Source organism: Pteronotus mesoamericanus, unplaced genomic scaffold, assembly GCF_021234165.1.
Source record: "Pteronotus mesoamericanus isolate MK-2021 breed Mesoamerican mustached bat unplaced genomic scaffold, CSHL_Meso_final contig_48, whole genome shotgun sequence".
In the NCBI taxonomy this organism is placed as follows: Eukaryota; Metazoa; Chordata; class Mammalia; order Chiroptera; family Mormoopidae; genus Pteronotus; species Pteronotus mesoamericanus.
This window is the reverse complement of record NW_026555180.1, coordinates 3,708,706-3,721,086: the sequence shown is the minus strand read 5'-3', so window position 1 is coordinate 3,721,086 and position 12,381 is coordinate 3,708,706. Positions and strand designations below refer to the sequence as shown.

Here is a 12,381-nt window from a genome sequence, read left to right as displayed (position 1 = left end):
AGCATAAAAAGCAAGTCTCCCCAGAGTGCAGGGCTACCATTTCATAGTGGTACTTCTTTGCCAGTTCTTGCTCCCAGAATAGACATCTCCTGAATTCAGACAAAGGCAATCCTACTGGCTCTGTTATCAGTGAATGATTTTCATACTAGAAACCATTTACACATGGATTATTTTTTTAATAAAATGTATTTTCTCACATATAAAGCATATAATAATCACATCACTACCATAGGTTAGTGTTCTGTGTAATCTTTTATCCATACCTCTGCAGACTTTATTGATCCCAGCAACTTTCCCCTTTATTTTATTTCAAAAGATACTTTCTGTTATAATTCTATTAATTATGGTCATCAAGAAAGAGTTAGAACTTAATATATTAGCCAGATGTATCACTCTCATGATCATGTATTACAAGTGCTGTATAATTACATGCAATGAAAATATTATCTATAAATAATTTAATGCCACAAATATATTTTTACACCTCTTGTCCACCTAATTGTCCCTCCTTGAGTCACCACATCTGTAAGTGGCTAGTTCTATCAGAAATCTTAGGCCCAAACTAACAAGGAAAATGAGAGGTGCAGACTTTCCTTTAGAAAAACAATTTACGGAAAGGTAAACTGTTTCTATCAAGGAGGAAAGAAGGTAACCCTTAATGATCAAAGCCAGCATTTCTTGAGTGTCCTGAAAACATCTATCTTAGAATCTGTGGGGGTGCTTGGGGGTCATCTCCTTAGGGTTTTCGTAAATCAGATGAGGCCAGAAATCTAATTTTAACTAGCTTCCTAAGTGAGCCCTATGTACACTCAAGTTGAGAACTTCAGCTCTAGGCAGACTGTTCTTTGTCCAACTTTGCATGAATCTATATATTGCCACATGGAAAATGCATCATAATTTCATCTGTTCTGAAGAAGTCACTTGAAAATACACTATTATAGTACTTTAAGAAATTATTACAAGGAGAATATGAGTAAGCATATATTGTAATAATAAAAATAATAAAAAGTAAATTCATGTGTCTCTGAGGTCAATTCTCTCAGGCCTTTTCCTGTGAAAGGAATTAATCTTTCGGTAAACAAAAAAATTTAAATCATAAACTGAAATATTTTCTTCAAAATATAAACAATTATAAATCTAAAAAAGTGTGGGAAAGAACTTCACTAAAATTTGAAACTGTCCAGGAGAAGGCACTCAGTAAAAAATTAGAGGGATTCCCATGCTAGAAAAGTCATTCATCAAAATAACTTTGGGATTTTCAAAAGATCCAGAAATGTCATTGGAATTATTGTCATTCATTTATTCCACCAACCTTCAGTGAGCACATATGATGTGGCAACCTCTAGAGATACAATTGGTGGGGGGCTTCCTGTCATGGCCCACCCCTTTAGGCACCATCTGCCTCCCCTAAGTTACTCCATAAATTCTCCTTTATGCTTTTTGTTTTTTTCTGTATCCTTGAAGATATTACTCCCAAAATTACCACCCCAAAGCAAATGTATCCTATCACTTTCCTTCGGAAAATGCCTCAGTGGTTTCCTACAATCTTCGGGTGAAACCCAAATTCCTCAGCCTGGCATTGACAAGCTATCTATCATCTGGGCCTCACCCAGAGTCTCTTGCTGCCCAATGTCCTTACTTCTGGCTCCTCACTGCCCACATACCTCCTAGGACAAATGCAAGCTAATGCCCTCAAGGTGAACATCTCCTAAAGAAGGATTCTTGTAACCCAGAACTAGCTCAAGGGCAGTGTTGCATGCAGAATAATGGCTCCCCAAAACTTCCACATCTTAATGCCTGGCAAAAGGGACTTTGCCGATGTGATTAAGGATAAGGACCTTAAGATGGAGAGATTATGCTGGATCATCCAGGTGACCTTGGTATAGTAAAAAAGGTCCTTAAAAGCAAAGGACCTTTCCTAGGTGCAGAGAATCATAGAGATGGAAGCATGGAGAAAGACTCAGCTGGCTGGCTTTGAAGACTGAGAAGAGCAACAAGCCCAGGAACAGGGCAGCTTCTAGAAAGTGGAAAAGGCAAGGAATGGATTCTCCCCTAAGTCCTCCAGAAGAAACACAGCCCTGCCAGCCCTTTGCTCTTGGCCTGGTGAGAACTGTGTTGGACTTGTGACATGTAGAACTGCAGGACAATAAGTTTGTGCTGCTTTAAGCCATCACATTTGTGTTAATTTATTACAGCAGCAATAGGGAATGAACACAGGCTATCTTTTCTGAGAAGGCCCACCCTTCTTTGAAGTTCCATAACTACTGATAGCCTTCACTGTGCATTGAGTAGAACAGTTGTTTCATGGCTACCTGAATTCTCCAGCTACAAAACAGTATTCTACTCAGGTAAAGGGACCATGAATATTTTTTTTGTGTGTTTTTAGTTTTCTTTCATACTTCATTCAGCCTTCACTAGTGCTGGTCACAAAACAGGTATTTAAAACATTTCCATTCAATGACATTTGTCAACAAGACTGCATCAAAATGCTATTGTGTTGTCTTGGCCAACTAAAATAAAATTCAACTCATGATGTCCTAGCTATTAACAGTTCTAGTATTCTAATTCAAAGAGCTATAATTGTAATATAGAGACATTTTTACACAGATTTATTGTTCAAAACCTATGCATCCATTTAAGTTACAGTGAAAGAAACACATTAAAGAGCAGATGGGCAGCCACAGAGGATGCTGCTTGATGCTGCTTGATGCTGCTTGAAGACAGGGACCTTATCTCTCCCAGCATAATGTGTGGCACATAGTGAACATTCAACAATCAATGATGGTCAAATGGGTGAGTGGTTATGGCTACACATAATAACATTATACACAGGAAAATAGTGGCACCTAATTAAGCAGTTACTAAATATTTCAGGGTCTTTTAGAGTAAATCTATTTTATTCAGTACTCATGATACAACTTGTTGGATAATGCCGTAATAATTAGTAGATTTTTCAAAGGCAATGACATCTCCATTGTGACAGAACAGATAACAGAATAATAATTTTAGTAAGACACCTGTTTCTGAACACAGGGACAAAGTTTCTTTCACAGTGAGTCTATTTGTATGAGATAAAACTTATTTCAAAACCATCTTTCAAGTTTCTATCTACAACTCACCAGTTATTGCAGTTATAAAAATCCATTCTGTGATTGAGACAAATACATATTTATTTTTAAAGGTTTATTCCTTATAAAAGAAGGATATGATATCACCATGGGTAGAATTTGCTCCTGTGAGAAAAGAAAAATCATCATGGATATGAAGTCTTATACTTTTATCTTTACAATTTTATTTTTATTTTTTAAATTTATAAATCATGTTTATTCTATTATAGTTGTCTCAATTTTTACCCCTTTACCCCCTTCCACCCATCCCACCTCCTGCCCCCACAGTCAATTCCCACTCTGTTGTCCATGTCCATAGGTCATTCATACATGTTCTTTGTCTAGTTCCTTCCCCTTCTTTCCACCATTGTCCTCTTTCCCCATCCCCTCTGGTCACTTTCAGTCTGCTCCATGTTTCCGTGCCTGTGGTTTATTTTGTTTGTTAGTTTATTTTGTTGAATAGAGTCCACTTATAGGTGAGATGATATGTTATTTGTTTTTCATCAACTGGCTTATTTCACTTAGCTTAATATTCTCCAGTTCCATCCATGTTGTCTCAAAAGGTAGGAGTTCCATCTCTCTCTCTCTCTCTCTCTTTCTTTCATGCAGACTGATTTTTTTAAAATGTCAAAGTTAACTATAAAATATTAAAAAAAATTTAAAACCATTATAAACTCTCAGCAATTAAACCAACATTACACCAGTACAGAGATAATCAAGTAGATCAATGAAATATAATAAGCATTCTAGAGAAAAACATATATATCTGTCTAACAAGGAAATATATGATTAAGTTGATATTTCAAATCAATGGGGAAATAAGCTTATTCAACAAATAAGGCACATGGTTCACTATTATTTGAAATAAAACAAATATAGAGGTCTATTTCACACATTATACAAGAAAGATTCAGGTGAGTTAAAAATCAATATGTAGAATCTAAGGAGTTTTAGAAGAAAATACAACTAATATTTTTCATGACCTGAAGTAAAATATTCAAACCCAGAAGATATAAAGTAAATATTGACAATATGCCTATATTAAACATTTAAGACTATATAGTAATATACATATAAAAAAAGTTAAAGAACAAGGAGTAGAATAGGAAAGTATTTGCAACACATCTAAAACATGGTTAATAGGGGTTTTTTTTGTTTGTTTTTTTAGGGAAAAAGTTCTATAAATCTTTAATCAATAAATGGATAAAGAATATCAAAAAGTCATTTAAAGCTTTTAAAAATAATAGAAATAGGCAAGAAATATACAAAAACAGGTTTAGTTTTAACAAATAGTGAAGGAACATTTAAAATAACATCATTGTCACAGTCAGATTAATGAGTATTAAAAATATTGGTAATATCAAGTATTTGTAACTCTGAAAGGAACTAGGTATTCATAGAAACTTTTTCTTCATCTTAAAGCAGTCCTTTTAGCATATTTTGCGGTGCTGGTTTGGTGGAGGTGTGTTCTTTTTAGCCTTCTTTTGTCAGGGAAACTCCTTATTTCACCCTCCATTTTAATTGTGAGCCTTGCTGGGTAGAGCAGTCTTGGTTGCAGGCCTTTACTTTTCATGGCTTGGAATATTTCTTGCCATTCCCTTCTGGTTTGTAGTGTTTCTGTTGAGAAGTCAGCTGCTAGCCATATCGGGGCTCCCTTATATGCTACTACCTCTTTCTCCCTTGCTTGCTTTAGGATTCTCTGTTTATCTTTGATATTTGCCATTTTAATGATGATGTTTCTTGGAGTGGGCCTCATTCGGTTCCTCTTGAATGGGGCCCTCTGTGCTTCCTGGACTTGTGTGAATTTTTTTCTTTCCTCCAATTAGGTAAGTTTTCCATCATTACTTTTTCAAATAGGTTCTCTATCCCTTCCTCATCCTCTTCTCCTGCTGGTATCTCTATGATACAGATATTATTACATTTCAGGTTGTCCTGCATTTTCTTCAAAGTCTTTTCATTCTTTTTGAGTCTTTTTTCATTTTCTTGCTCTTATTTCTACCTTATCCTTCAGCTTGCTGAATTGGTCCTCAGCTTCATGTAGCCTGCTTTTGATGTCTTCTACTGTGTTCTTCAACTCAGAAATTGTATTCTTCATTTCCTCTTTTCTCTTATTGATAGTTTCTATGTCCTTTTTCATGTTGATATAGTTTGCAGTAAGTTCCTCATGGTTTCCCTGTAGTTTTTTGTAATTCTCTCTGAGCTCACTGAGCTCATTGAGCTTCCTTAGAACCATTGTTTGGAACTCATTATCTGATAATTTACTTGCCTCTATTTCATTTAGTTCTCTTTCTGGGGATTCCTCCTTTCCCTTCGAGTGGGGAGTGTTTCTTTGTCTTCCCATTATTTGTGAGGCTCTTCTCTTTTGCATCTTATTCTTAAGTTGATCTGTCTTAATTTCCTGACTTTGTGCTGTGAACTTCTGTGGTTGGAGACCACCGTTTTTACTTTCTGGATCTGCCTCTGATGATGTCAGCTGTTATCCCTGTCTGACCTTAGGCAGTCTGTTTAAGACTTCCAGTAATCTACTGTTTGTGGCTGCCTTCTTCAGCTGTTAATCTAGTCACTCTGCACTCAGCAGGTTACCTTAGACAGCTCAGGGTGGGGTGGAGTCCCTCCTGGGCGTGGAGTTACTGGGTCCTCTCTTGCTGCTGCCATGTGGGGGAGGAGTCCTCACTGGGATCACGCCGGCTACTCTCTCCATTCTCTCCCCAAAACCTCTGTCCCCAGTCTCTCCTCAAGTGTCACCAGACCTCTCTGTGCCCCTCTTAGCCAGAGATCTACTCTCTGTGGCTGCCACCCAGGACTCAGCAGGTGGCTTAGACAGTACAGGGCAGGGTGCAATCCCTCCTGGGGGCTGGGCTATTGGGTCCTTTGATACTGGTGCCGTTCAGGGGCAGTGGTCTCTGCCTGAGCTAGATGGCTGCTTCCACATGGGTGATGAATCAGCACCAAGATCCCACCGGCTATTCTCTCAGTTCTCTCCCCAAAGCCTCCTTCCCTAATCTCTCCTCAGGGTCTCTAGCCCACTCTGCCCCCACCTTTGCTGGAGACCATGGTAAGTGGCTGCAAATAAAAATTTACACGTTAGTCCTTTAAACAATTCTTTGCGTTTCCAGCCGCCTGCCTCTGGCAGAGAGAAACTGTGCCGCTTTTCACAGCTGGCTGTTTTCTGTGTATTTTTGGGATCTGTTGTTGTGGGCTAGAGATCCCATGCTTTTGGTTTAGACTCCACTCTTCTCAGGGGGATCCAACTGGCCATTTCAATAGCCTTCTGGTGCTGCTGCCCATGGGTGTCCCACTAGCCTTCTTGAATCTACTGTATTTCTTACCAGTTAGATTGCGCTAAAGCCGATTCTTGTGTCTCTGAAGTTACAAGGCTCTTCTCTTGCTATTGTTCAGTTGTTTGTTCCAGGTGATTTCTCCACAATTTAGTTGTAATTCCAGCTTGGTACTGGGAGGAGGTCAGTGTGGCTTCCACTTACTACTCCGCCATTTTGAAAAATTTGAAGTCTTATACTTTCTGATCTGGGTTTTTTTAAATGATCAATTCAGAAACAATGATATTCTCTGAGTTGAGAGATATATCAGAGAACCTTCACAGAACAAGAAAACTGAGAATAACATGTAAGTTCCATCTTATTATGCCTCTTGAATACATATATTACACTGGAGACATGTATGTATCATGAAGAATAAACTCAGTATTGTCCAAGTGGTGTGGTATATTTTCCCTTTAATTGTGGGCATTTGTGAAACTGGAAAATATGGACCCTCGCTTTGCACAGGGAATGTGCATTCTCCAAATGCCAGACTTGGTAGCTTCACCTTCCCAGTGTCCTTGCTATTCAGAGGTGCAGCAGCTCTGTCCACTCCAACACATGTCCTCACACCTGATTGTTACATCTCTACATAAACACACTCTGCTTCTGGAAACAATGTCTTCAAGGCAGAGATGGCCTGGGATGGGAGGTGAGTCAGAGAGGAGATGAAAGGAAACAGCTTTCATCTCACACATCCCACATCCCCTTCCAGCCTCTCCAAGACCCCAGGAATATTTGTGTCAATTCATTCTCCAACCCAAGTCATGGAAAATTGGGCAGAAAAATTGACATCCATCTGGTCAATGTTTCCATGTAACACTCTATTAAAAACAGGGCAGATAGATTGAGGGTCTGGAAATAAACCCACTAAAAACACTCCCTTTTAAATTACTTAACAAGAGTTGTTATCATGATAGGAATTGAACTTTGAACTGCTTAATGGCAAGAAAGTTTCAGGACATAGGATATGTTCAAACTGGAAGATTAGACACACACACATACACACACACACAATTGACCCTTGGACCGTACTGGGGTGAAGGTGGGCATGGGTGAAGTTGATAGAGTTAGAAGCTCCCACTGCCTGCAAAGTTGAAAATCTGTGTATAATTTAAGCTGGTCCTTTGAATATGTGAATTTCCAGCCACCAGTTGACCCTTCAGAAACTAGGTTTGATGTGCACAGGTTAATTGAACTGAGCAGGCCAAATGAAAAACAATCTGCATATTAGTGGATCCACACAGTTGAAACCTATGTTGCTCAGGAGTCAACTGTATATCTCTACATAGGATGATGCAACGAAAGCCAAAGGTGAAGAATTTAAAATGTTAGTATTCTATTTGTTATGTTTTGATGATTTTTTTTCAATAACTGTGGACAATGGTAGGGTTTCTCCAAGTAAAATTTATAAACAGCTCATTGCCACACAGATTCTAGGGTATTGTAGCAACAAAAAACTACAAACAATAAAAACAATGAATAAAACCTAGAATAAAAGAAGACTGAAGAAAATATTGGAAATAAAAGTTCACTGAATAGACCACGCGCTCTTTCTTTCCAGCTTGAGCCTGGCATAATGGCTCCCGCAAAGAAGGGTGGTGAGAAGAAGAGCCATTCTGCCATCAACAAGGTAGTGACCAGAGAGTACACCATCAACATCCATAAGCGCATACATGGAGTGGGCTTCAAGAAGCGTGCCCCTTAGCCACTCAAAGAGATCCAGAAATTTTCCATGAAGGAGATGGGAACTCCAGATGTGCGCATTGACACCAGGCTCAACAAAGCCGCCTGAGCCAATGAAATAAGGACTGTTCCATACCGTATCCGGGTGCGGTTGTCCAGAAAATGAAATGAGGATGAAGATTCACCAAACAAGCTCTATACATTGGTCACCTAAGTACCTGTCACCACTTTCAAAAATCTATAAACAGTTAATGTGGATGAGAACTAACTGCTGATTGTCAAAGTTATAAAACTACCTTTGAAAAAAAAGTTCACTGAATAAAGGGCTATGATAGAAAAGGAATTTAAATAGAAAAATATGATCATCAACCTTTAAGACATGTCTTAAAAATCACTTGAGACTTTCTTCAACTATGATCATTCTACACTGTGTTAACATGCTACTCTTAATATGTTTTCTTTGTAAAATGAAAGCAAGATCATAGTACAATATGAATATATTCCATTCCACCCACCACCCATCTCTCATTCATTTATCAAGCAGTCATTGTGTGCCTAACCTATGTTGTGCATTGTGTGAGGTCCTAGTGGCTATAACTGGCAGACAGGTCTGTTCTCACAGAGCTTATGGCCTAAGAGGAGAAAAGATAGTGCACAAATAATTTCAAAGATAGAGTGAAGGTTTTGACAGCTGAAATACAGGGTCTTGGGGAACATATATCGGGGGGCATCTTATTCTCTTCTTAGTTCAACAGTTTACATCACTGTGAACTGGCAGCTGGATAAGCTCAAGGAAGTTCACTTGTGATTGCTTCATCTGATTTGTTGGCACTTATTACAACACCATACTTGGACAGTACTTAATGAAACCCTTTCCATGATGACAATAACCTTCATGGGACATACCTTTGAATACTCAGAAACAGGAATCTGGAAGCTGGTTTTTACTTAAAGAAATAATACAGGAAACCCTCACCTATTGCTCATTCCTGTCCCCTCCTCTCACCATGGTAGCTTTGGAGGCCAGTAAACTGAGTGGTGCTGTCAATTATTTTGTATTTTTAAATGAAACTCCCAAGTTTGTCATGTTTTCAATGTAGAGTGAGCTTAATTCAAAAGTTAATGAAAAGAGGTTGGTTTCATCATCTTCATTGTTATAAGGAAGACTAAAAGGGAAATTCCTGCCATAGAGAAGTCGACATGTGGCAGACATAGGGGCAAAATCTCAGTATAGTCACTGGGGACCTATGTTGTTTTTGTGGTTTCAATAATTGTTTCAATGTTATACAGGGATTTTATGTATTGAAACAACAATAATTGGAAAAAGAAAATTTATCAGCCTCATGGAAAGATAAGGTTATCTGTGAAAAAATAATCATCACCACCTGGCCAGGCAATGACAATTGACTTGTTCAAAGGGACAGTGAGGCTATCTTTCCCCACCTTTGGAATGCCCTAAGTGAGATGAATGGATCATCACATGGATTGACATGTATGTTTGGTGGTAGCCTATTTATTTATTTTAAAATTATCTAGTCTTAGAGAACATATACAAGTAAAGATATGCATGATTGCCTTGGCTTATGTGGCTCAGTGGATTGAGTGCTGGCCTGCAGACTGAAAGGTTGACCGTTCAATTCCCAGTCCCAGCTTGGCCAGGTCCCCAGCTGGAGAGAGGCAATGGATCGATGTTTTTCTTGCACATCGATGTTTCTTTCCCTCTCTTTATCCCTCCCTTCCCCACTTTCAAAAAATAAATAAAATGTTTTAAAAATTTTTAAAGAAAAAAAATATGCATGATTGGAGGGTGAGTGAGAGGCAATATTAGAACCAGGCTACTGAGCAGATGAGCAGGGAATCAGTGCTGGAGGCCTGCCTCAGGCAAGAGGGTAACTGTGAGGGGCCAATTTAAGGGCATTGGCACCTAGAGTATCTAGACAACTATGTTGAATGAACCCTGCAAACAGTGACTTTGCTTTAATCTTGCAGGTAAGGCTGGGCTGGGCTAGAAAGTGAGACTATGTAGATAGGCACTCTGCCAATGGCACCTCCTTTCCCATACTGGGGCCTAATCCCCAAAAGGAGAAATGGTGAAGGTGAGAAGGCCAAAGCAGCATTAGAGGTCACAATTTCAGCTCACAGAATGCCAGCTGGAATGGACTCATGTTCTGGGGTTATTGCCTCTGGGTCATTTCCTGTGTGTGATTCTGCATAAGTCCTTTGGGATATTTATTAGGTTATAATCAAAAGCAGTCGTTACTAAAATATGGCTCTAATAAAACCACAGCAAACATCCAGGGCTAGCTTTGTTCTGAAAGAAGGTCTTCCTCCATTGTTCTCTGAGGTTTGATATGCTGTAATTGTGCCAAACCATGATGACAGAGGAAAAAGGCCCATGACACAGGAGTGAGTGACCTGAGGGAATCAGCCCAGTGAGGTCACTTGGGTTCCTTGTGAGCTCTTTCCTCAGCATCTGCTCCACAGGTCCCAAGCCAGGCAGGACCAGGGTGTTAAGATTCAGCTACTGAGGAAAAGGGAAAGGGCTCAGAAGTTTCCAGGAAGGATTAGGGGAATGGAGGAAGAGAGAGCAGACAGAGTGGTACCAGAGACAGAAGGAAGGTCTGGAGAACAGCTCTGTCACTAACTTGCTATGTGGCCTTACACACATTGCTTGCACTTTGAGGATCTCAATTTTCTATCCCTATAAAGGGAGAGAATGGGATTTGAAGTTCGTAAGAGTTTTTCTAGCTCCCAGAGTCTAAAACCTTGTGAACAAGTGGCCTCAGTGCTGCAGGTCTTCTATGACGGTTAAAAGATTCTTTCTGGGCCTTGTACAGGGTCAGTGCAGGGAGGTCTCTCTGGAACCCACAAATTGTCCATTGTACTCAGTGCAGTGCAGATACAGCACAGCAATCACATTTTACCACATTTTACATTAATTACTTTTCATGATCTGTTTGGCTAAAAAGGATCCAGCATAAAGAGAATTGAGACATGATTATATGGCTCACAACTTATCTCCCCATGGTCCATAAAACTTTTCAAATGTAGTGTTAGCCTGATATGCTTTTTGGCTTTTAACTTTCTTTTAATCTAACTACACTTTGTATTCACATTCTCAGGTTTTGACATCATTTGTCATTAATCCAAACTTCCATTTACATCATTTTGGCATTGTAATTTGCCCTCTCAAATCACTCTAACACCAAAGGAACAACTTGAAGCAATTATAAAGGTAAGAGGATAAAAATGTAATAAAACCTATTTCATGTACCATGCTTGTTTAGTGTCAGTTTGCAGAGCAAAGATGCTTTGTCTTCCAATCATTAAAGGATCTTATTCCAATTCTTACTCAAAGCACACAAATTAATTATTTTGGTTTTGTTTAGGAGAAGAAACCCTTAATTTAATGAATATTTTTATATCTAAAGTTAAAATAGTAAATATATGTATTCATATAAAGGCATGTGTCATTATGATTACAAAACACTATATTTAATATCATCTTGATTATACTAATACTAATCACTAAAATATACTGAGCATTAACTCATTGCTAAGTGCTTTTCTCGTATTACCATAATTCTCACAATGACTCATTAGGTAGGTAGATAGTAATTCATTATTATCCCAATTTTACATATAGGAAAAGAAAAACAGAACTTTAGAAATGGAAACCCTGCTCTGACTTTACGGCCTCACTTCTATTATCCACTGTAATCCATCTTGTAAAATATATGTGTGTGATAAAAAATAATGTACATAAGAAGAACAAAGGAAGTCAAAGTTTTGAATCTTAAAACAGAAAAAAACAACCTTATTTTTAAATGCGGTTTGCTAAGAATTGTGGATTAGTCATTTTCTGCATTGGAAATGGGTGCTATTATACTGTTTAACTCTATCCTAACCCATTTGATTTTATGAACAATTTAATTGCAAAATGACAACCTGGCTGGAAGTGTTTAAAGTCAAACTTATTCACATTCACCTTCTTGACGCAAAATTCAGTAGCTGGAAGTCAGTGTTCATTGGCAAAGAGCAGAGATCATGTTGCATTGTCATGGGCACCTCTGGGCTGGGGATGGGTGAGGGAGGGATGTTTTGTATAAATGAGACAGTTCCTCGTGTTAGGGAGCTTAGGAGCATTACTAGCTTTTCAAACCTTTCCCAAGCAAAGGTGCAGTCTAAAGCATAATTCCCCACACATGCATTTGTTTGAGCTGCTAGAAAACAATCAGGTAATGCATATATATTTTTTAACTTTAATAAGT

General features: G+C 38.5%; 1 protein-coding gene and 1 pseudogene across 1 annotated transcript in view; one reads left to right on the top strand and one right to left on the bottom strand.

Moving 5' to 3' along the window:
- Positions 1–12,381, bottom strand: part of RFX8 (regulatory factor X8) — a 231,618-nt gene that overhangs the window by 5,559 nt on the left and 213,678 nt on the right. Inside the window, 2 exon segments of the mRNA XM_054578035.1 lie at positions 38–145; positions 2,917–2,980. Of these exon segments, the coding sequence (XP_054434010.1) occupies positions 38–145; positions 2,917–2,980 (172 nt within the window).
- On the top strand, positions 7,974–8,378 carry LOC129074258 (60S ribosomal protein L31-like; annotated as a pseudogene).